The following is a 23,435-nucleotide window of genomic DNA, read 5'->3' on the forward strand; positions in this document are numbered from 1 at the left end:
TCACATGTCTATTACATGTCAAGTGAAAATTTCAAAACAAGTAAGTGACATCTGATGGTGGAAAACAAAATCCAGTCATTCCTGTGTGATTGTACTCAAACAGAACCAGAGCTTTTGAGCTGCAATGAATCTTCCATGATCACATTTGGGAAATCAAATCAGTTCACCATGGCTAGTTAGTTAAAACAGTAGTACGTAGGGAAGGATACAGCAGTATTCACTCTTCAGTTCCAACTGTATTTTCCTAATGGAAGGTCTTGAAATTCTGCAATCTGGAGTTCCTCCAGAACAGACATGCTCCTAAAGGCTAATGAAAGTAAAAAAGGCAGCTTGGGCCACCACTGCAATAAACGCTTCATTGACGTCCTCAACATAACACCAAGGTGCTACCTTTATTCAAACCAGTGGTCTTGGTGGTCCCTCCTCCTAGAAGCTGTTTCTCAACATTGCTCTGATAGATTTTTTGAGAATTTGGGTATAGTCATACACCCAAAGATAATACATAGGTGTCATTCTGTGGACTACTCCCCCTCACAGATGACGATTTTGAATAAGCTGTACTCCAAGAGCTATTATTACTCTTTGATGACATTTGCTGAAGTAGCATACTGGCGTGCCCACAGTTGGATTACTTTACAGCAACTTTGGAGTGCTTTCTTTTGAATAAAAAAAAATTGTAAAGAATGGTTTGGAACAGTGAGTCAGTCTTTTGTCGTGGGATCTCCAAAACCAGTGAGACAATTTTGCTTACCATTTAATCAATAATTCTTGAAAGTTCCAACCTTATTTCTTCTCCCTTCACTTAATGTCACCTATTAAAGACACATGAATTGCCACCCAGGCTTGCTCCAATGAATGCTAGTTAACTAATTTTCTTGATCTTCATTCAACAGCTTTTCACATGACAGAAGAAGAAAAAAAAACCCCCACATAACGTCCAGAAGGTTACCTGCATCTATTACTATTATTTTAAAAGGAGGATAAAGAAGAAATCCTACTCAAATTAGTTCTTAATGCAATTACAAACATTTATTTGAAGTCTGTAACTACAGACTGTACCCTGAAGCTGTATGTCCTTTCAGCAGAAAACCATAATGTCAAGGGATCCAAGGTTTTGACCACAGAAGTGTGCATCACCTCTACACGTCAGTGAGGTTTCTATGAAGCCAAGTGCTGAATTCAGCCATTTCTCTGCACATAGAAGCCATCCACTCCACAATTACTCCACTGAGGGATTAAAAAAAGATTCAAATAACCCACTGATGATTTTTTTTAAACACAAATTCCAAAAGCACTGCCAAGAAGGAAAGTAGCTGTTTTTACTGAATAGACTCCTACAAGACTTTTTTTAAATAGGAGCTTAAAATATATAAACTGTTGTCATGCTTGCATTATGTAGCCTACATATTTTCAAACAGAATAAAGAGTTGTCCTGTATCACAGAAGGGCTATTTACAGATTCAACGTGTGACAGTTTTCCAGCCAACCATCTGAAAAATAAATACCTACAATGTGCTTATTCCTTCCTTGGAAAAATCCATGACTTACACTTCCATTTCCAAGCATTAAACACTAAATTCCTGTTCACTGACTAGTAACATAAAAGTGGTAATTTGGAAATTCCACTACAGAATATTTGAGTAACCAACTAGACTCATTTAGAAAACTTTTTAATATGGCAAGTATATTCCAAAATTTAAACTCTTTTTTCAGCATGTTTCCACTCCTGCAAGGAATTTACTCAAATTATCCACAGTAAATGGATTACAATTTTGACCTCATTCAAGTATTCTGGACGGAAATAAACATTTTCATACAGTCTATTTACTGGCATCTATTTTTCTATTCATATTAAAAATACCATGCCACTCGGAAAAAATTACTTCTAAGTGCTAAAAACTAGCATTCAGAAGTTTGCAAAATTGCAGTGACTAAAGAGAATAGTGGACTTATGAAAAAAAAAAGTATCTTAGGTTTTATAGCCTGAGAGCATTTCAGAAGAGATAAACAACTTGTCTTTAAGTTTCACTGAGAAAAAATATTTTTAATAAGATGCAAAACCAGAACAAGTAAATAAGAACTGCATAGCATTCTGTCAGTCTGTATGGACAAATTATACAACAAGAGGCTATCCAAATACTCTAACACCTGAGTAAATCAGCATCTTAAACTGATCATGAATAGATCTGCAGAGGAAATAATGGAGTCCTGGACAGAAAAATCTCCAAGAAATCTCTCTACTTTGTTCAAGAGGTGGCATTTTGAAACAGAGGTGTTAACCTAAACTGAGCAACCATGATGCTCAGTTATCACCAATTCATGTAATGCCACCTGAAAGTCTGATCAGCACTAGAATTCCTTCCTGCTCATCTACACCTCAAAGTCATCCTACACTTGGAAACTACAAACCATTCAGTCCAAGGTAGCTGGTGTCTCTGGAAAACATAAGAACAGAGCAAAGAATATTTATGACTGCTGTATACCTAGGAAGTATGTTAGAAAGCCTATAAAGTTTGTTCTCACCTGGAATGCAGAAAACAGTCATTAGTAAATAGCATCTTAAAAGGTTAGGAATTTCTGAGGAGCACTCTACGTTCACTCAGAGGATTACTAAGAGCCTATAACCCTATATTCAGACACCATTCAGGGATAATCTCCTCAGGGCATTACGTAATCTGCTAATGATCTGGAAAAAAAGGCATTGTTTATTGTGTTTTACTTTGAAAGAGCTCCTTCATGCAAGTATAAATCCACAGAAGAAAAATGTCTCTTAAAGTGATAGGGGAAATATTCTTGAAGTCATTAGACAGCAGGCAAAAAATGGACTGTCTTGAGCCTCTTAGCAAGTTTCAATCAAGAATGATACCGGGATCAAGGGTTAAGTGGCAGCATCTGTGATAAAGAGATGTGTGAAAGTATCAGGGACTGGGCAGAGTAGGAAGACCAAGGAAGAAGCATGCAGAACTCTATCGTCAGCTATTTTGCTTGGCAGAAGCCAGCCAGGCGCTTACGTGGGCCTCCAGACAAGCTAGAACAAGTATCAGCATATGCCACAAAATGTAAAGAAGGGAGAATTCAGAACTTTGTAGAAGGTGACAGCCAAGGACACAAATGCAAAGATGGATGTTTGTTCCACAATCTGTGAAACATCCTTAGTGTACAAAGGAATTTGCAAGCTTTAGGGACTCAATCCACATGCTATAATAAAATTTTTAAAATAAAAATCACTGATGTTATCTTAGGAAACAAAATTGTCTTGGTTTTCCAGGAGTTTCCAGAGCTCAAAACTAAAGTTAAGAATAAGTGAGGGCTATGGATAATTTAGAAGGACCACCTCCTAGCTTGCACATAAAGGATGAAATGCATATTGAGCAAGCAATGTGAATCTGAAAAGTTTATGTGGCACAGCATGTATGCTTTTGGTTTTAAGGATGAGAGTCCAAAGACACAAATAATTACAAGTGGCTACCTGGGGCATAGTAAAGCGGACAAGAGTTGACAAGAAAAAAAAAGAATCCAATTGGGTGAAGAACTGCAGTGACAGGTTCAAGCTTGGTTCTGTATATGGAGCAGGGGAGGACAGTGTTCAGCTCAATGGTATGGCTGAGAATTAACTTTTAAAAGCTCTTGCTTGTTGCTAAATTTCTTCAGATGTATTTAAGTGAAAATGAGGCACCCATCCACTTTCCAAAGAAATTAAAAGTTAAAGTTGACTAAGTGCCATTCCTTTACACTGCCCTCTTTCAATAACAGACCAATAAGTTAGCAAGACACAGTTCAGTACAGCTGAACAAGTGAATGCAGCAGCTTTTACTTACTAAATAACAAAATATTCAGCCTCTTCCACTAGACCTAACTGGTCTAATCAAGACTATATCCACACACAAGCTGTTGCCCACAAAACAAAAACCAAAAAACCAACTCCAAAATACAAAAACACAAAACACAAACCAACTTCCAATGCAGCTCCCTACAAGAACTGGATGCAATCGTCTTTGGCAGAACCAGCTCTCATCAAGGAAGAGGAAGCAGCAAAAAGTGAGACTTGTCAGTCATGCAATACTCACAGCTTCATGTCTACGAAAGGATGTCAGTAAGTACAACCAACTCCCTTCCAAACACCACGAACTCCCCATGGCTTTTGGATCAACATCCCATGTCACAAAAACTACTGCAGGATTTGCTCCAAGGAAGATTGAAAGCTGTACTCCTTCACTCCATGCACTTTTTTTCTGGCATTTCTGATATATTTTTTCAGTCTTGCAATGCCATAATCATTAACATTGTTCAAATCATACCTGCTAGTGCAAAAAAGCATGAAAGTTCACACACTTCAATGTATTTGCATGGGTGAAACACACAACAGACTATAAAACTTTGCTGATAATTACATTGACAACATGAGGAAAAAAAAATCATTACCACCCAGTAAAGAAATATTTGATCAATTTACTGCATAAGAGGATACCATTTTCCATCAGTTCTCTGAACAACAGTAATCAATACTGTGGTGTGCATACATTATCAAATATGTAACTTGGGGAATACTGATGCAGAAGCCTTCACTTCTATAGTTAAGTTGTTTCAATTGTGCAGTCTTTGACTTTGCTTAGTTGTTACCTTGAAAGTTTAAGTGTGACAGTCAAAGGAGAGAAGACAAGCAGCAGTTTCAGAAGAGAGAGTGAAAATGGCTCTCCCTTTCAAATTATGCCAGCAGGAAAACACAGGTAGAAGAGGCAACTTCAGGGAAGAGAGTAGAGAAATTCCTTGAGCATGTTAAAAACTTGAAGATTTCCCCCAAAATACCCACACCTTTTGTCTGATATTAAATTTCATATTTATTTCAAAATAAGCATTTTTAGAAAGCTATGAGAAAGTCAAGGAGCAGGAACTGTAATTGCTTGCTGTTCTAACTATAGCTTATTTATGCCACATGATTTGTATAAAATCATGGAAAGCTGCACTATTTCCTGATAGCAGAAGGCAAAGGGTGGTCACTCAAATATTTGACTAATTCATTCCACTGGGTTTTCCACAACTGATTCATGGCTGTACTTGACTTTCCTGGAAAACATTTCACAAAGTCTGCACAGTATGTAAAGTAGTATATTCTCATTGTCTAGTTTCTAATTGTGAAGCTTTGAGACTCTCTCTTTAAAAGCAAACAGCATGTTCTAGTGACTTCATTCTATCAAACATGATTTGGTTAACTCAAGCACTCCTGTACCCTGAATAACTGCCATTGCAAACATGCACATGCTTGATTTCCTGAACAAGTTACTCCAGTCTTATACACAGTTCTACTTCCACATATAACTAGACTTAGTACATCCTTTAATAGTCCGTTTTATCCTCTCTTGCCCGTCCTGATCCTGACATCACTATTTTGTCTTGATACTGTTCCCAGTTAATGCCATAACATTGTCACTTTCCTAAATGAAAGGAGGATCAAGTCCTTATCTGTAAGCTCCTCTTAGAAGGGATTTATCACTGTTTAGATGTTGCTGCAAAAATGGTATGACAAAACCCTGAAACTATCAATAAATTTACCTGTTTAATACAACTGCAGGTAAGACTATGAGGGCAGGTTACAAAGATTTGACTTTATGGCAACCTTGAAAGCCAGAGGCTGTTAGGCTTCAGTGAAAATACAAACAGTTCCTGCAAAAAGATACCTCAAAGAGCAGAGCTGTCAGCAGATCTAATGTATTTTCCATTAATCCAGAAAGGGCTATTGTGTTTAAATAGCAGGATACTTATCCTCTATCACTGTGTATGTGGGAAGAGAAAATGAACAGTCAAGTATATACACCTGAATTCCAAATCTATAGACAAACTCATGAACAGAACTGGAGTTTCCCAAACAATTCTTGCTTCTTTATAGAAGGGTGGTAATTATAAACACTGGCCCGATTCAAAGTTTAGGTGAAAATTATGTTCCACACGGTGAGAAATTTATTCAGCCTCTTAAGAGGAGCATCTCTGAGAAAACCTTCTCTGCCAAATCCTCTGAGACACAAGTCTTGAGAAACTGGGAAAGAGAGCAGGTTGGGATGGGGGGTGAAGGTGTGTGTAATTTGGTTTTGTTTAAAAATTTTGAAAAGAAATCCAAATGCTTATTTACCCCCCAAATTTATAAAAAACCCAATACATACGCATATTTTTCACTATTTCCTATATGTCCCCATTTACTAGAATTCCACCCAAAGATGCCCTAGGAAACAGGATTTTTTTTTTTTTTTTTTTTGTAAGGAAATTTAGAAAGAGCCTCCCTGAATACCTGCATCTTCTATTAAAAGTTTGTTCTTTTCTTGGAAGTCACAACACTACAAAGAATTTGTTTACATAGAGGGACTGAGAAATAATTACAAGTTCCCTGAAACTACTTGACCAACCAGTTTCTAAAATCCCTTGTGGTGTTAGTTCAACACAGCACACAACAGTGAGGCTGACTTCAGTACTTGATCAAAGTTCTGGTTACCCTCTGTCTGATCAAGCCCAAGTCAGGAGGGTACTACTTAAACAAATGAGTCTTCAAAGTAGTTCCCAGGACCCTCATCTCCTCCCATTTTCATTATGAAATTTAAGGGAACTTAATTTGTTTAGTATGCAGATAAGCTCTGAGTATAGTGAAACTACATGTAACATCATTTCACATTATTTGTATCTGGGTTGCTGCCTCTCTGCAATTCAAAGGGTAACAGGTTGATTTCTCTCACCATTCTTTCCTGCTTAAAAGGGCAATTGATTACTCAATTCCTGCCTTCCCAGACAGACTCACAAAGCACTGCTCACACTTCTCATGGCTTGAATGACTTACAAATTTCATTTTGATGAGAGCTTTACAGTCCTTGCTTCACGCAAGTTCTGCTGGACTTCCACTAAGCCCCCATTTGAAATTACTTAAAGTGTTTACACTATATGCTCTATTCATTTTTACCAATTTTAGAAACACATGTTATCACACATAAGTAAAACAGTGCTATCAAAATAAGTTTTCAGTGATATAAAATTGTTCCTATTTCCCAGTGAAGGTTAAATAATAAAGAAATTTCAGTGTGATATTAAACACGGATGTAATTTCTCAGTTTTCCCTGGTGCTTTCAAATTTCTTGTTTACTTGTTATCATAGTCCCCCAAACCCTGTTTTGGAAAATACAACCATGAAGCCATTTCTCTAGCCAAGGAAGAAAGGGAGACAGCTCTCTTCGGGGTGCTGCCCTGAGCTATTCTTAGGCTGTTTGCTATTAATGCCACTCTCCAAGGTATTTCTGAGGAACTTCATGAAGTTACTGCAACAATAATGTCCTAGTCAAAGGAAAGACTACTATTGTATACTTAGCCTTTAAGTAAATGCAGAAATAAAGACATCCTTCCCATGTGAACAGTTAAAGCTTATCATTTTTTCCAGATGAATTAGGTTTTGGTTGAACTACTTCTGTAGAAAGCTTGGAGATAAAGCGTTTTATTTCATAAGTTTGACTATAAGGAAAACACACTAATGTGCTCAGGTGTTCTTATAAAAACAGTTTGTGTATGATTAATGCATACTCTTTTAGGAGTCAGACTTTCATAAACACTATTTTTGAAACACCACAGACTGGTCATTTCTTCTCAAAGTCACCTGGTTTTTACAGCCTCTAAGGAAAGCACTACCTCGGTTGTTGCTAAAGCCAACCCAAAAAATTTTAGCTGACATTTCAAACCTGCCAAGCAGGGCAAAAAAGAGCTTACAACAAGCATTTCCAGTTCTACATTATGCAACCTAAGTGTTACAACAAGGTTTTTGCAGATGTAAATGCAAAAGAATTACATACTCTTCAAATAAGACAATATGCAATGCAAAGCAACCAGAACAGTCAGCAAAAAAGTGATACTTAGACAAGCTGGGGGGAAGGAGGGAGGAGGGGAAGAAGAGAGATTAAGCAATAATGTGCAAATACATGAAAAGATTAAGTGTGTTGGAAAAAGGAAAAAAAGTCTTACCAGCAGTTCCCTTAAGAAAACATGGTCAGCTACATTATCAACTACCAGAAAGAGTCAGCTGCCTGTTTTGAGGCCCAGAAACTACTAGTTACTTTAAAGATAAATCAGCTTGCAATAACAGCGTTCCAGGATGTGTTTTTCTTTATAGGGGAGAGGGGAAAAAACCCAACTAAATCACCCCACACTGCTAAACTATGAACAATTCTCTTTTAAATTGCTGTAATGCATTGTTTGCTCTACAATTAAACACAATTGCAGGATGTGGCAATTACTGTAATTCCTTTTCTGTCTAATATGGATGAGGCTCCAATATACTATAAAATAAATACAATCAGATCTGTCTGTTCAGTAGTAAAGTCTGGTGTCTCACATCCAATCTATTAAAAAAATAAGATTACTCACTTCAAGATTTAAGGCGACCTGGTTGGGTTGACACTTTAAGACTTTTCAGCACTTATTTGCTTACGGTCGTTCTTTGGTTTTAGATTTATAGATCCAACTACTGTCTCCGTATAAGCCCTCATAGTCTGTCACACAGGTAACTTCTCAGTCTGCCCAGCCTTTACTCCTATTAGATATGTCCAACTATTCAGAAAGAACGTGGCTGACCTTCCACGCCAACACCACTGCTCAGCATAACCGTTCCCAGCGCTGTGCCAATTCCTCAGTGCCACAAGCAGCAGGACCTCCTGCCAGAGAGCTGCCCTGGGGCCTGAAAGGGACCTTGACTCCTCTGCTGATACTGCCTCAGCTTTTGGACGACATGAGCACAAACTGCCGACAGCTTACCTGGAAGTCGCTGCATTGCATTGCCATTTCGAAGCACTGAAGTGTTGCGACTGGCTTTTGTTCTCCTGCTACTTGGCTTTCACAGGATCCTTTATCTTGTACTTAAAGCTTATACTTTGGCAATTCTAAGGACAAGATGATGGTGCAACTGTCCTCCGAATAATTATGGTTAAACTACAGTCCCAAACACTGAGCTGCAGGAGTTTAAACCAGGTTTAGTCTAGGAAAGGGAGACATGGAAGCAAAGACAGCACAGATGCACAGATTTAAATAACTTCTACTTTCCAATTTACAATCAACCACTAAGTGATCAAAGTTAATTCTTATCACTCCACCTGTTTCTCCTATAATCTAGGATTTTTAAAATTCATTTATTTAGAAGTGATATTAGACTTAACTTTTTAAAGCATCACACGCCTTCTGTTTCATTACTCACCATGGCATTTAAAAGAATGGATCTACTACAAATAACATTAATAACTGTGGGAAAGAAACACCCCCCAAAAAACTGGCACCAGTGTAATCTGTTTCCCCCACCAAAGGACTCCCTAAATAGCATCAATTCAGGCCCCAGCTATGTTACATAAGACTCTTCTTCATCGCCCTGTATTGCAAATTACAATGGAGCTTGACTGGTCAGTATTTTTGTTTACTTCCTGCACTGACGACTTCTACAAGGAATCTACCATGAGACAGTCACTAAAATATTCTTAATTTAACAAAAGTTCACTGTTAAATAAAAAGCTAGTTCAGAACACTTTCAGAAATAAAAGCTTCAAAATCAGTGTGGTGCTCCGTAACACCTGAACTTCTGTGCATTATGGAGGGGAAAAACAGACTAAGAACTAAGCAGCTGCTTATTGTTGATTTTATAATGGTTAATTCACTTTGCCTAGAAAACATTTGCATATCTTTTAGGCTTCAAACACACCTTAAGGACTGCATCATCTATGGGGTCAGAGGTTTATTTAGTAGCTAATATAGTAGATATTGTTATTTTCAGCTAGCAAATTTGCTGTCATTTGCAGTATCTAGAAGGCAGCTCTTCAGAGGTTCCCAAGAAAGAAGCTGGCAACTTCAATTTTTTTTTTTCCTCCATTGAACACATACAGACCTCAGAATTGTCATTGGCTTTAAGAGTACACTTGGCATTTTCAGAAGGGAAGGAACAAACATAAGCGATAAAGGGGAAATGCTCTTACACAAATCCAGTTCATTCACACCAGAACGCGAAGATATTTTGAGAACATCCGACAAGCTTGTGCATAACCTAACGCCAGGAATGCTGCAAAATCTGGTAACAATTCTAAGTTGCATTTCTTAGAAACTGTGAACTGTGCTATTAGAAGCAACCCACAACCACTATCCAGCTGCAGCCTTGTTATCTACTCTGAAGCTGGCCCACTTCAGAGCCTTCAAAAGCCCTGTGAGTCCCTGCCTTAGAGATAAGGGCACTAGAGTGCAGAGCAGCTGCTCAGAAAGAGTGGCCTCTTCCGAGAGTGGAAGGCTGGTGTCGCCAGGATGCCTTGGCAGTAGCCTGCCTCATCACCACTTCCCTCAGCACTAGACAGGAGTAACCTCCTCCTCTCGCTTTCAGTTCTGCTGCTTCTGTTTTCTAAAAGCAAAGTGGGAGCTTGGGGCACTTCTGTTCATATTCTTCGCTGCATGTTGTCAGCTATCATTCTGGTGCACTTAATATAGCTTGTATTTAAACTCAGTCTCCATACATGTGCCAAATTTTGTCTAAGTCACCCACTTTATCCTTTAAATGACAGAGATGGTTAACAGGTAAAACTAAATCTAGATATTACCTTGACTTTTGTTTTTTTTTAAACTTGCAGCATGAATATGTATTTTAGTGATTTTTTTTTTCTTTGGATCTTTAACTGTCATTTTCAAAAAGTAAAGCAGGAGTTGTCCCCAAAACATTTTTCTGAATTGTTATGGTGTTCTTTCAGCTATGACAGGTACATGAACTGTCACAGTGAGTGAAGATATGGCCATAATTCTGATGAAATTTAATGAAAAATACGTCTGCAATTAAGTGTTTACTGTCATTAAAAAATGCAACTATATTATGCCAAAACTACTATCCGAAGGAATGCAAACTTAGAAGGAAGATAAGGACTAAACTGTATGAAAACATACAGTATGTGTTTTGGGGCTTTTTTAATGACTGGTTTTTTATAAGATGACAACAGTATTTGTTTAGCTTAAGTATGAAAGATATTATCATAGCCAAGTAAAAGTTACATATTTTACAGTGTTCATCTTCTCACCACTCTTCTGATATGTTCTCTAAGGGAAAAACAAAAGTCAAGGAAAAAAAAATTTAACACAGGAGTTTTCGGAGAACCACAGTAGTTGTTCAGAAGCAGTCTGGTATTTTTGTGAACTTTAAAGAATGAAATTTTCCACTTGAGTCAGGGAAGGAAGAATGGAATATAGTTTCAAAATATTTTTAAAGACTGTTCTGGGTGGGTAGCAGAAGAACAATATAACTGCTAGTAGCTGTTGTACTTCTAAGAACATACTAAGTGCACATGGAAATTTCAAAAGCATTTTAAAAATATACTAATAAGGATAATAAAAGGAGCCACCAAAGAGTTTGGATTTTATCCTAAATCACATGCATTTTTGGTAATGGTAATGTCTAATATACTATGATTTTCTCAGGTATGTTCAGTGACATACTACATACTGTGATAAATTACATAACCTGTATTTGAAGATGTAGTACAATATAATCAGTTAGAGCTTTTTAACACTCGAATAGCCTGTCTGCAAAGTTTGTGAGGCTTTCTATGTAACTAACCCTTTTGATGCAGTAGCCACACAATAGCAACACAAGGGCTGAATTACTTCAAAAGCTAGTGGAAATATCTTGGTATTAAAAAACCTCCAGCAAAATAGACATATGACCATCTGACCTAAGCGGAGATGCCTCAGGGTAATTTTGCTGTTGAAACACTACTGGTAACAAAAACCACTGGCATTTAAAGCTTTTGAGGTACTTAACAGTAGACCTTTCAGGATGCATTTAATTTGTTCATATGGCAAGAACACATCTGTTTTGATTGAAGGGGAAAAAAGGTCACTACTAGAAAATAACTCCTGAAACCATTATAACTTCCTGAATATTCAAGGCAACAGTTTTTGTTTATGAACTTATGCTTCAATTAACATTGCTGAAAACCAATACAGTTATGCATTTCATTCTATCTTCTGCTTCCCCCACCCTTCCTATAGAAAATTTTGGTTTTCATTTTTTTCAGCAGGGGAGATGAAAACTTCATTGTTACAGTCTAATATTGACAAGAACAGAGCTTTATTTTGGCAACTAAGGAAGAAACACAAGACATAGCTGCATCTCAAGTAGTTAATTAAGGAACAATCTCTCCTGAAATTGTCTCCTGTGAAGAACTACTGCACTTAATCTGCTATGGGCTAGGTTCCTAAAATTGCTCTTAAAGTTTGTTTGGCATATATCAAAGAAAAAAAAAAAACTTTTAAAATGTGTTCAAAGTTATTATACATCTCTCAGGCAAACAACCTCCCCCACTCCTTTCTCAAGAGAAAACTATCTGACTCCTGATGTGAAGGCTTTATCTATTCATGCCTAAGGTGGCTTCTATTTAGTGTCCTTAAATTATATGCTGTAATGAGGCGTGAACACATAGGCTAACAGCGTTTTTAATAGAAGACACAATGATTTAACCTACTCTCTGATCCGATTATTCTTTTGGTTATACAACCCCAGGCAAGAGTTATTCATACTTTCCACTGCCTGCAACAGCAGCTGTTTCACTATCACCCGGGAGCCTCAGGAAAATTCAAGCCCTTAATCACTGTTTCCATTAGCCAACCGATCTTTGCTATCAGCTTGATGCGATATGGCCAAAGTGCCAAGTGGTCTAACTACAGGAAATTGATTAAAAAAAATAATCCATCCTGCAAAGAAGCATCCACATACCTCAGAAGTTGGACAAATCCCAATTCTTGCTTACACAAGCCACTCACACAAGATTTCTCCACAATGCTTCACAAGTATTTATATTCTGCTTGACACAAGAAAACATCTCTTCTTATTTAATACCACAACTTGCAAGAAATACACATTTTAATTTTTATCTAATATTTTCATCTTTTGCCCATATTTAATTTCATTCTCCTCCCTGAACTGGGCAAGCCAGTCTGCAACATACATATTCTCACTTCTAGACAAAAAGCAGGACTTAAAGTAGCCTCAGGTTTCTATAGTAATGCTCATATTAGTACTGCAGCTTCCTAGCAAAACTACCAGCCCTGAATAAATTATCAAAATTCTATAAAGAAATATCAAAGGAGTTGTTCTTAACACATTTCATAGCATGTGTTATCTACATTTGTTGGGTTACACCCTGTCTTTCTCATGTTTTCACTCAAAGTTCACAGATGTGTTTTATTTAACTATATGGATTATGACCTGCTTCTTCATCTACAAAAACTGGAAAGAGGAAAAAACTAATTTATTATAACAATACATCTTGCATCTTCTGGCAGTTCACCAGCTCAGCTACACTGGCTTCCTATCTCTACAAGGAAAGGAAACAGTACCTCTAGGAAAAAGAGAAACAATTCTCCATGCCTTTCAGCCAGTTTTTATTTGGAAAGCATCCCAATTTTTAAGAGGCTTTTTCATCCAGACAGCCCCTTGTTTTGAAAGCAGGCTCAAACCTTCACGGAAGCTTCCAGAATGGTATTCCATCAATGAAAGAAATTAAAGTGATTTTGTTTTGCTCACCTATACAGCCTCTAACAGTCAAAGTCTGACTTCTTTTTTTTTTTTTTTAAGGACACCAATTTTTTTTATTATTTTTTTTAAGAGTGATACACACACATATATATCTCAATCCATTTTCAAACCATCCTCATCTCATCATAATCGCCACTCAAAGCCAGCAAGCAATCCAGCATATTTACAGCTAAAAAACTGGACATACACCTATTACAGCATTAAGCTTTTACCGCAGTTTCTATGTATGCCTCCAGACAGCCCTCTGCAGCTTCAACACAGGGCAGCTACAATGTAGCTTGCAGGAGAGAAGTGCCAAAAGCACCTTATTCTTCTCCTTGCCAATCGTCTGCCAAATGACTCAAGTTTATCCTGTCAGAAACATCCTTCAGCCAGGCTGAGTACAGACAGGAAAAAGTAACCACAGTACTTTCAACTCCCTCCTACGTCACTCTCATATTAGGGCAGTTTGGTCATTTACCACTCCTAAAACTACTGTTGCATCAAAAAGATATACTGTCTCACAGTTTATGGTGTTTGTGGTGTGTGTTGTATTTTCATAATACCTTTTGTACTTCAGGAACAAGAAGTAACTAAAATCCAACTCATTAGGTTTGCAATGTACTGTCAGCTCAATAGCTAAGATTGCATTTTCCTTCCAGGAAGTCAGCCAACATCAGAGTAACTCCAAAAAATACAACCTCAAAAAAGAAAAAGAATTCCAATGCAACTATTAACTTCTGAACTATCTGAAAATCTGCAAAATGAAGAGGAAAGTTTATCTTTGACAATGAGGTTACATTTTAATAAAGGAAATCAACTGTACACACTATGAGTATTGATAGCTCTGCTTTTATTACTGTAGGACCAGTAATAAATGACTCAGTTAATGAAGAGAGTCATTCTAGTTATCTCTGGCAGTAACAAATGCTCAGAGGAAGAGACAGAATGTATAAACCCAGGTACGTATAGACTACCCTTCTCCCATCCAATCCTGGCAATAGCACTTCACAAACTCTGAGGATTAAGTTATACCCTAATCATTGTGCTTGACAGATACTACTCATTAATCAGTCCCACCCCTTTTTTAATATTAGGTTCCTGGACTCCCAAACATTCTAGGACAATGGCTTCCACAGTTTAATTATGTATTACACATATTAAAAAAAAATATCATATTTTAGACCTCATTCCAATGAACTTCAGGTTCATTGAAGACAGCAAAAATTTCAGCTTCACTAATGCATTTCCAGCATATTCTCATACTCTATGAGCAAAATAGGAGTACAAACACTTCACACTGGCTCACTCCCACACCTGCCCTCTCTCATAGAAATGACAATCCTTTATTCATCAAACTTTTTTTGTAGAATGTGATGGAGCCTGAGACTCTAAAAAAAAAAAAATCCAAGCCTGAAAAATCCTTCATCATACTAGGTTACAATAATTCAAACTGCACGATTGATCTCTTCAGGCTTAAAAAATGGTTTCCCTTGGTAGACAGAGACAGGTTCTGGCTATCTGAATGGAAAAAAATGTCACTAATTACAAAGTCATTCCCAGTTGTTTTTAGGCCAGAGGTGCCTAGAAACCTCGTCACAAAGTTAAGTCCTTACAAGTCTCAGTTGGGTCCATCCCTCAGACACTTCTATAATCAGCTGTATCGAAGTCTTGAGGTACGAAAAAAAAAAAAGTGACACAAAACCACCCACAGTCTCCATGTCATTGCTGTGGGATTTTTGTTTCACCAAGCTGAAGTTTCAATGAAAAGCAGGGCTTTTGAATTCTCTTACTTTTTTTAATAAATTAGTACAAAGAAAACATTAACAAGCTTCACCAACTCTTCATATTCAGTTTTACCTGCCACACTGGCATCAAAACAACTCTTGGATTATTTATCAGCAGATATAGAAACAGAAACAACAAAAATTTTAGGTTTTCCTCACTAACTTAAGAAGCATCTTCATAAAAAGTATGAAATATATAACCATGCTCTGGACCTGGTCATACTTCAAGCAAGACAAAAAAACCCAAGTCAACCTCAATTAAAACCACCTAACATACCTGTCGAGGTAGGTGACACATTTTTGTTAGAATACCATTTTAAAATCCAACAAAAACAAAACTACACATCCAGATCCCCAGTGTGTTTTCACACACATAAGAACAAAACGCAAACTACAATGTAATTTCTATTTAATGTACCATATATGAACATTGTGTGACCACTTCATTATTTTCCTCATTTTTCATTTTCAGTTCTTCTGACATTGTTATGAGACTAAAAAATATATTATTTATGACCAATATTACTTATAAATGTAAGTTTATAAACATTGCTTATTAAAACTTGTCCAACAGAATAAGCATTTTCAGTAGCAAACTGCTGTAGAATTCAGCTTTCTATATTATTCCTGCCAAAAAGACTGTCTTGTTATCACTTTAAGCCTATTCTGCATAAGACAGTTGAGTCATTGCTGATCTTAATCATTGCTTATGCTACTGAGAGGTGTTTGGGGTAAGTTTCAAGTTAGCATCACATCTAAATTTCTGTAGTTATTTTCATATTTTTCTTTTTACATGGGTATGTATGTGCCAGTATTCTGGGAGAAAAAAAAGCTAAATTTGTTCCTAAAAAAGACAGATAGCAAAGAATATAAGGAAATGCACTCCACAGCGTTCCAACGTATACTAGACTTGTTGGTGTGACCACAGCACAGTGATTTAAACCAGACAAAGTTCTTCCAAGTTTCCATTTGATTCTCCAGGAAGGTTAAAGCTCTTAATCTTCTTGTAGTACAGATCTTACTGATGATCTTTTTTCATGACTTTGAGCTAATGATTAGAACATTGGATCACATGGAAATATTTTTTGTTAATATCTCCAACATCTATGCTATTAACGACAATTTTACAATATCTGGTTTTATTTTTAGGTATTTTAAGCCACCTAACAACCATCATGTGCAGCATTATTGAAATTGTTTCTAAACAATGAGAAACTTGACTTTTATTTTCACCCCCTAAGTATGACTTGACTTAGCATACTACATAAATATTATATACTCCCATTTTACTTCTACTTATAAAGGTATTTGCATTGCTTGCTTGAAGAATGATCAGCACACTTTAAGAACTTAAATAGTAGTGGATTTTTGACACAGAATTAAGAATTTCATTATTTTTACCTGACCTAGAACACCTACACAGAGTCCAAATGTGATGTAAACCTGAACTTGCTCTCAAATACCTCCTATTAACAAGGCCAATACACCCAAAGCTGCAGCATGAGGGTTCTCTGTTAGCACCTTATTTTATCAAGGCTTCAACTGGTTATGACACACGCTGAAATGCCCTAAGCACGAAGAGCTACAGAAATGCAAATAATTCTCCCTCCCCTTGTGAAATCAGCCATTCTACTAGTTTTGTGGTATTATCTGTACTTCCACAAGCATAACAAGTGGACAATGGTTACAGGAAGCCACCTAAATCACTATTCAATGCCTCAAAGTCTAAGTATTTCAAAAAAAACAGTGAAGCACTACTTGACCAAAAATTTTTTTATACTGTACAGTCTCTTCAAATCCTTCTACTATGGCTGAAAATAGAGTATTCAGCTCAAAATTTATTCAAATCACCTTTGCTATTTGAATTTTATTGAATTATTTATTTGAAATTTATTCAAATCACCTCTCAGCATCCCACATGAGAACTGTGAAGGAGCAACCAGAAAACCTACTCTGGGCTCACAGGCCAAAAAAAAGGTACTCAAGTGAGAAGACTGAAGACACCATCCTTAAACTAGACAGACACACTAAGATTGAATACAACTGTAATACTTGTTAATATGTAGAATACTACTCATATTTTAATTCCATTTTCTTATTAAGGCATTAGGATAGAAAGAATGGACTATAAAAACAGGACAGCATTGTCACAAAGCAAACTACAAGCATTAAAATCTCTGTTTACTTTGAGTCTGTAAAGTGTATAGCTTTTGTCTTCAAAGTGATGAATACTCTAACTTCACTCTCTGGATATTTCACCCTTTCATGACTATTCCTGTTTCCATACAGAACGCATACACAGCATAAAGTGTTACAACTCTTCATATTATTCATAGATGATGGCATCTTTTTAGACAAAGAAGACTTTTTCCAAAGACCTTCTGAAGCTGAGGAGGTTAGGCATCCCGACAACCCACAGGAGTTCATGTTTGTCCTCAGGTGCAGAGATATGAACAAGTTCTGCTTGTGCACTTGGCAGACTGGATGGATCCCAGGAGCCATAAAACTGCATTAGCATGGTATTATGCTCTACTGTAACGTCAAAGATTACTACGTCAGCCATAGCATTATATTTATATGGCTTCCAGACTTCAAATCACTCAAAAGTCTGCCTTAACCTCCTAATAAGTGCAGAAGAAATCTGCATTGTCTGAATGTACAGGAGCTAAATAAGTCCAAAATTTTATTGCAAAAATGTTCGTAATGGAAGATTTTTAATTTTTTTTCCTTCAATCATCCTTAATCATTTTACTGTTCAGTGTGGAAACAGGTTATTGGGATATGAATTTGAATAACAATCTTAACCCTGGGCTTTTTGGAAAGCAATAGCATAAAAAGAACTATTAACATTGTGACGAAAAATTATTTGAGAAAGACATTGACAGAGAAAAAATGAAAACCTTCAAAATGAAAGCAGAAAAGTACAGATGCCATTAAGTAACTTTTACATTCCCATTAGGGAACATTTTGCCAAACACAGAGCTGTAGTCACAAAAATATAAACACGTGAAAACACTCACTCTTTTGAAATTTACTTATAATTTTTTTTTTTAATGTGATCTAAGAGGATTAACAAACTTTAAGTAAAAGAATTAATGAGGCATGCGATTGAGACAGGAAGAGATTAACATAAAAATCCAAATACTATTTTGTACAGAAAGTTTTGTAAATACTCCTGAGAAATTTGACAAACTTCCTGTAAAGTAGAAGTAATTCTCTAAGAATTTAAAAAACATAAAATACATTCAACATCTCATGATTATTCTGGTAGGCTGTAAGTCAATTACAATTTTCTAAAAGCATGGCTCATTTAACAACGGCTTTATTTTCAGATCAGTTCACAAACAAGTTTTTCCATACTGAAACTATATAAAGCTAAAGGAAGAGTAGAATTTTAAAGCTATGATAATCATTAACAAGATGCAATACACCTGCCATGACTGCTTTTTTTTTTGGTTATACTACCACAGAGATTTCTGATCTTATTTAGGCCTTATCTTCAAACACAGCTATAATCTTTCTTCCTTTTTTTTTTTTTTTTTTTTAAATAAATAATCACAGACACTGTTTCATAGCCAGTTCTACTTTTGCTTGTCACTGGAGGTTATGTGAGGACACAGAGTACTGTAGGAGACTGGCTCACTCCTAACGCACCTAAAAGCAATCAAGCTAAGTTTCTTTAAAAATCCAGCTTTTGGTGAAGTTTTCCCTAGCAAGCTCCAAAGAAAAACTGTTACTCTGATATAACAGCCTGTTTCAAGACTTATCTATGAACATAAGTTTTTGTTAATTACCGGCCATCTTCTGTTACATTTGTTAGTTTGCAGTAACTTGCAAAATTTAGCAGATTAAGGCAATTATAGATATTTTAAAGTAATTTAAGGAACTCGACCTGTTCTAAGGAAAATTAGCTGCATCAAAAATCTTTCACCTCTTGGCCCTAAAAAAAAATTATTTTCTCAGTAGCCCAAAATTGAATTCTTTCTAGATACTTTTTATGTTCTTTTACTCTTCACAAATAAAATGAGTGATACTTGTCTACAATTAAGTTGAAATGGAAACCTGACGGTTAGAACAGACCTAGGTAACCTACTTAGCAAGAGACTACCAGGGCATAAATGAAGTTACTTAGCCCCCCTGTGGCTATACTCAGAACTTCAAAGTCATCACTGAAGTATGCCACATCCCTTCAGGATTACAAGATACAAGCAAGCGTATTACCTACTGGACTTGCCATTTGACAGTACAAGTTCTATAAAAAAACCCGAGTGTCATCTACTGACATAAAAAGGCTCTTAAAATTGAATACCAGTTGAGAAGGATGGAAATATGCGAAAGCATAATTGCTGGCTCTGGTAATTAGCTACTGACACTTTTTTTTTTTAAATGAGCGCACAGGAATACAGGTACAATAGATCAAACTCATCTGCATGTTGTATGAAGAAATACTGCTTTTCTCTAAGAAAGAATTACAATTCCTCGAGCATAGAATCAACACTAAAACTACCAAAAAGCTGGGGGTTAAAGGTAGAAGACATTTCAGGAAATCAGAACAGCAGTCTTCCAAGGTAATTAGCCAACCTGAAGATCAGATAAAGGGTTTTCATTTAAGATAATTTCTTGTACTTCAGAGAAAACAAGAGAGGATGCAGAATCTATAGGTATTCCTCCAAAATGTGCAACTTGAGAGTAAGTATTTAAGCGTTCTCTGGAAGATTACGGAACAGACATTGAAAAACTAGCCATGAGGTATTTAAGCAAGTCAGATTTTCTTCTTATGAGAATAAAGTAGAGAATAAACTGTCACTTACTAGAACTATTACTTTACTTGATAGGATGGTCTATTTTTAAGAGATTGATCCCAAACCTAATAAAACTTATTCAGATTTCTCAACTGTGACATCTACACCTCAATAAAAATAAAGATAAAAAACCCCAGACAACCAACTTTTCAAGTGCAAATCACTGTTTGGGAAGGGGGAGGGCAAAATAGAAATAGCTGTCGTCAGCCATCCCCTAGCTGTCCTATCTCACCTTTGATTGGATCAACCCTCCTCAAATAGGGCAATCCAGGATTATTAAGGGGCCTACTGAAGAGGAAAAAAAAACAACAAACAACATACCACTAACTATGTAGACAAGGTATTTTAAGAGTATTACATAGACTGGAAAAAGTAGGAAGTTCACAAAACAGAAGAAAACACTTTGCACCCACCAAAATTCATAGAATATTTATAAAACACTATGTCTGGTGATGTTATATTTTACAATACCTTTACTCATTCCTTTATCCTCACAGAAACAAAGTTCCACACAATTGTTTGCTACACTAATGAGAGCAAATTTTATTTTTCTGTATATACTCAATAGTAAACTAAGTGAATTTTCTTAAAATTAAAAGGCTGCATTTCGTTAGGGAGTTAAAATTGTTATCTCGGAATCATTTTCAGATGCTAAGTTGTCACCCTAGATCAAAACACCTTCATTTTCTTGGATACTACAATCAGTAAATGCTAAGGTAAAACTGGATGCATGCATGGAAGACTCTGTACTCTTTTCCCTACTTTTAATATAACCTTGTTCTTTTCATACCATCCAACAGCAGTATTCTGAAGCCACCTCTCACACATCCAAAGAGTCTGAGATCCAGCCTTAGTGCCTCATCCCACCTTTTCTCTCTTTGCAACTGCCTGATGTTTGGCCAACACACATTAAAAATGTATCCAGTCCACCAATCTGCTGTTTTCCTACACAGCAGTCATACACTTCCAGCTTTAAAGAGTTAGCTCTTGCTATCTCTATAACTGTATTAACTGAAGCCTAATTATGTATTTCAATGGCTGAGATTCAGTTAGCAAAAGTCTAAGCTGTTTTTTCAAGCTATTAAAAGTCTGTGTATACCTACCACAGTTATAAAACATCAGGTCCCAAACACCTGAACATTTTGGTTTTATTTTGCACTTCAAGATCACAAGAATCCATCTGAGAAAAATACTATTACTACATGCAACGGATGACACTACATAGAACTGATCATAGGTGTTTTCCTAAGCATACTTGGAGTGAACTTGAATTCAAGTAAATACGGTACATCCCAATAAAGCTGCCGTTCCCATCACACTTGCAGGTGCCCAAAGCGATACAAAAGTATCTTGCCATTTAGAGTTATATAACCTTAGAAAGTAACTGGAAGATAATATAGCTACATCTCCTATTTCCAGCTCATTTTAATGCATTATAACTATTTGCAGGGTTGAGCTGTTGGACTACTACTACAACTCTAAGTTGTTTTTCACAAGGAGACAGCCAATTATTTTAATAGGACTTTAAATCAGCACAATTATTGCCCAATTTTTCAAGTCTCTTTAATTTCAATCTGTTTAAAAACTAAACATCACCTTCAGTATCCAAGTCACTAGAAAATAAGAGCTTGATAGCAAAACCAACTACAAAAACCAAGAGAAAAGTTGGCTTTACTTATTCTTTCATTCTGGCCAGGGCTGAGAAGAGGGATGAAAAATTAAGATTGATTTGAATTCTTTCTTCATCAAGAAGGCCACAGATAACATAAGCAATTCTGAAACATCACTGCATATATCTGCAAGAGCTGCAGTGTACTTCAGTTTATAGTATTCCTGACAGCTGCTGTTACCAGAGAAAGGTACAAGTGGAACAACGGTTGGTAATTTTGATTTTTTTATTTTATTTTTTTTTAACCAAATCAGTCCTCAGCTCAGACAAGCGCTACAGACGTGCGTGTGCTGCCCAACAACCCCTCTGCCTGCCCGCAGGCCGTTTCTGCCTCCACTCGGCGCCCTGCCTGCCCACCGGCGGCCAGGCTCGCAGCTCTCCAAACGCTGCCTTCCGCCTCCTTCCTCGCTAAACCATAACCGCAACATCCTGAACAGAGCGGCCGAGGGCAGGTGGTTTTTTCCCTTCTGGTCTATGTACCTCCGCGCCCTCACCGGCGGGTTCGGGGGATCGGCCGGACTGAGCCGCCGGATCACACACCCGAGGACAGGGACCGGAGAGAAGGCTTTACACACCACGCCGGCGGAGGGACCGGCCAGCCGGGGCAGAGCCACCGCGCCTCCCAACACTCGCTCCACAGCGGGAGAGCGGGCGGGGAGGCAAAGCCACAGCCTCGGCCCCCCTCACCGCCTAAGGGAGGGGGCGGCCACGGAGACCAAGGCGTCCGCCGAGACCCGGGCGGAGGCGGGCCGCCCCCTGCCTCTCACCCCCTCCCCTCCCCCGCCGCCGCACGGCGCCGGCCCGCGGCGCCCGCCCCCACCGCGGACCGCCGGTCCCCACAAGAGCAGCCTGAGGCGGCCCCGGCGGGCGGGAGGCGGCCATGCCGAGCGACGGCGGCTCTTGGCCGGCAGAGGGAGCCGGCCCACGGCCCTGCCCGCGGTCCCCCCGCGTGGGGCGGGCCTGCTCACCCGGCACGGGCCGTCCTGGAAGACGCGCGGGTCTAGGTTGCAGGCGATGGTGGCGGTGGGCAGGTCCCGCAGCGCCACCGCCTCCATCTCGCCGTCAACGAAGCTCCAGTCCGTCTCGGCCTCGGGCGGCAGTAGCAGCGCCACCTCCTCCTCCTCCTCCTCTTCCCCGGGCGACAGCGGCGGCTCCTCCTGCCCCGCCGGGCCCCTCCCGCCGCCGCCGCCGTTCTCCATGGCTGGGAGCGAGCGGAGGCCCCGCGGGGCGGGGCCCGGCGGCCGCTGAGGCGACGTCGAGCGCCTCGCGCCGGCGGCGGTTTTCCCCCGCTCCTCCCCCCGCCGCCTTGGCGCGGGCATACAAAACTTACAGCTCCCCCCTCGCCCTTTTTGTTTCCTTAACCCCCGCGCCGGTTCAACCGGCGCCTTTGTGACACACACACACCCCGTGCGCAGGGTGCACGGCGCCGTGTCGGCCAATAGGAAGCCGCCGCCGCAGCAGCAACAGGTGGCCTGCCCGAGTCAGGCGCTGCTTCCGCCATCTTGAGTGAGGGCAAACGGGTGGCTGCGGGGTGTGAGGGAGCCCGCGGGTGGAGGGGCAGCGGCACACGCGTGGGAGGTACGAGCGGCGGCCGGGCGATCAGAGCGGGGGTGGGGGGGCGAGGTGAC

General features: G+C 38.6%; 1 protein-coding gene across 1 annotated transcript in view; it reads right to left on the reverse strand.

The window, feature by feature from the left end:
• The window catches only part of RCAN1 (regulator of calcineurin 1), a 40,144-nt gene extending 16,955 nt beyond the window's left edge, over nt 1-23,189 (reverse strand). Inside the window, exon 1 of the mRNA XM_075771421.1 lies at nt 22,776-23,189. Within this exon, the coding sequence (XP_075627536.1) occupies nt 22,776-23,126 (351 nt within the window). The 5' untranslated portion in view covers nt 23,127-23,189. The remainder of the gene's footprint in view (nt 1-22,775) is intronic.
• Nucleotides 23,190-23,435: the final 246 nt, after the last annotated feature.

This window comes from Balearica regulorum, chromosome 1 (assembly GCF_011004875.1).
Source record: "Balearica regulorum gibbericeps isolate bBalReg1 chromosome 1, bBalReg1.pri, whole genome shotgun sequence".
Taxonomy (NCBI): domain Eukaryota; kingdom Metazoa; phylum Chordata; class Aves; order Gruiformes; family Gruidae; genus Balearica; species Balearica regulorum.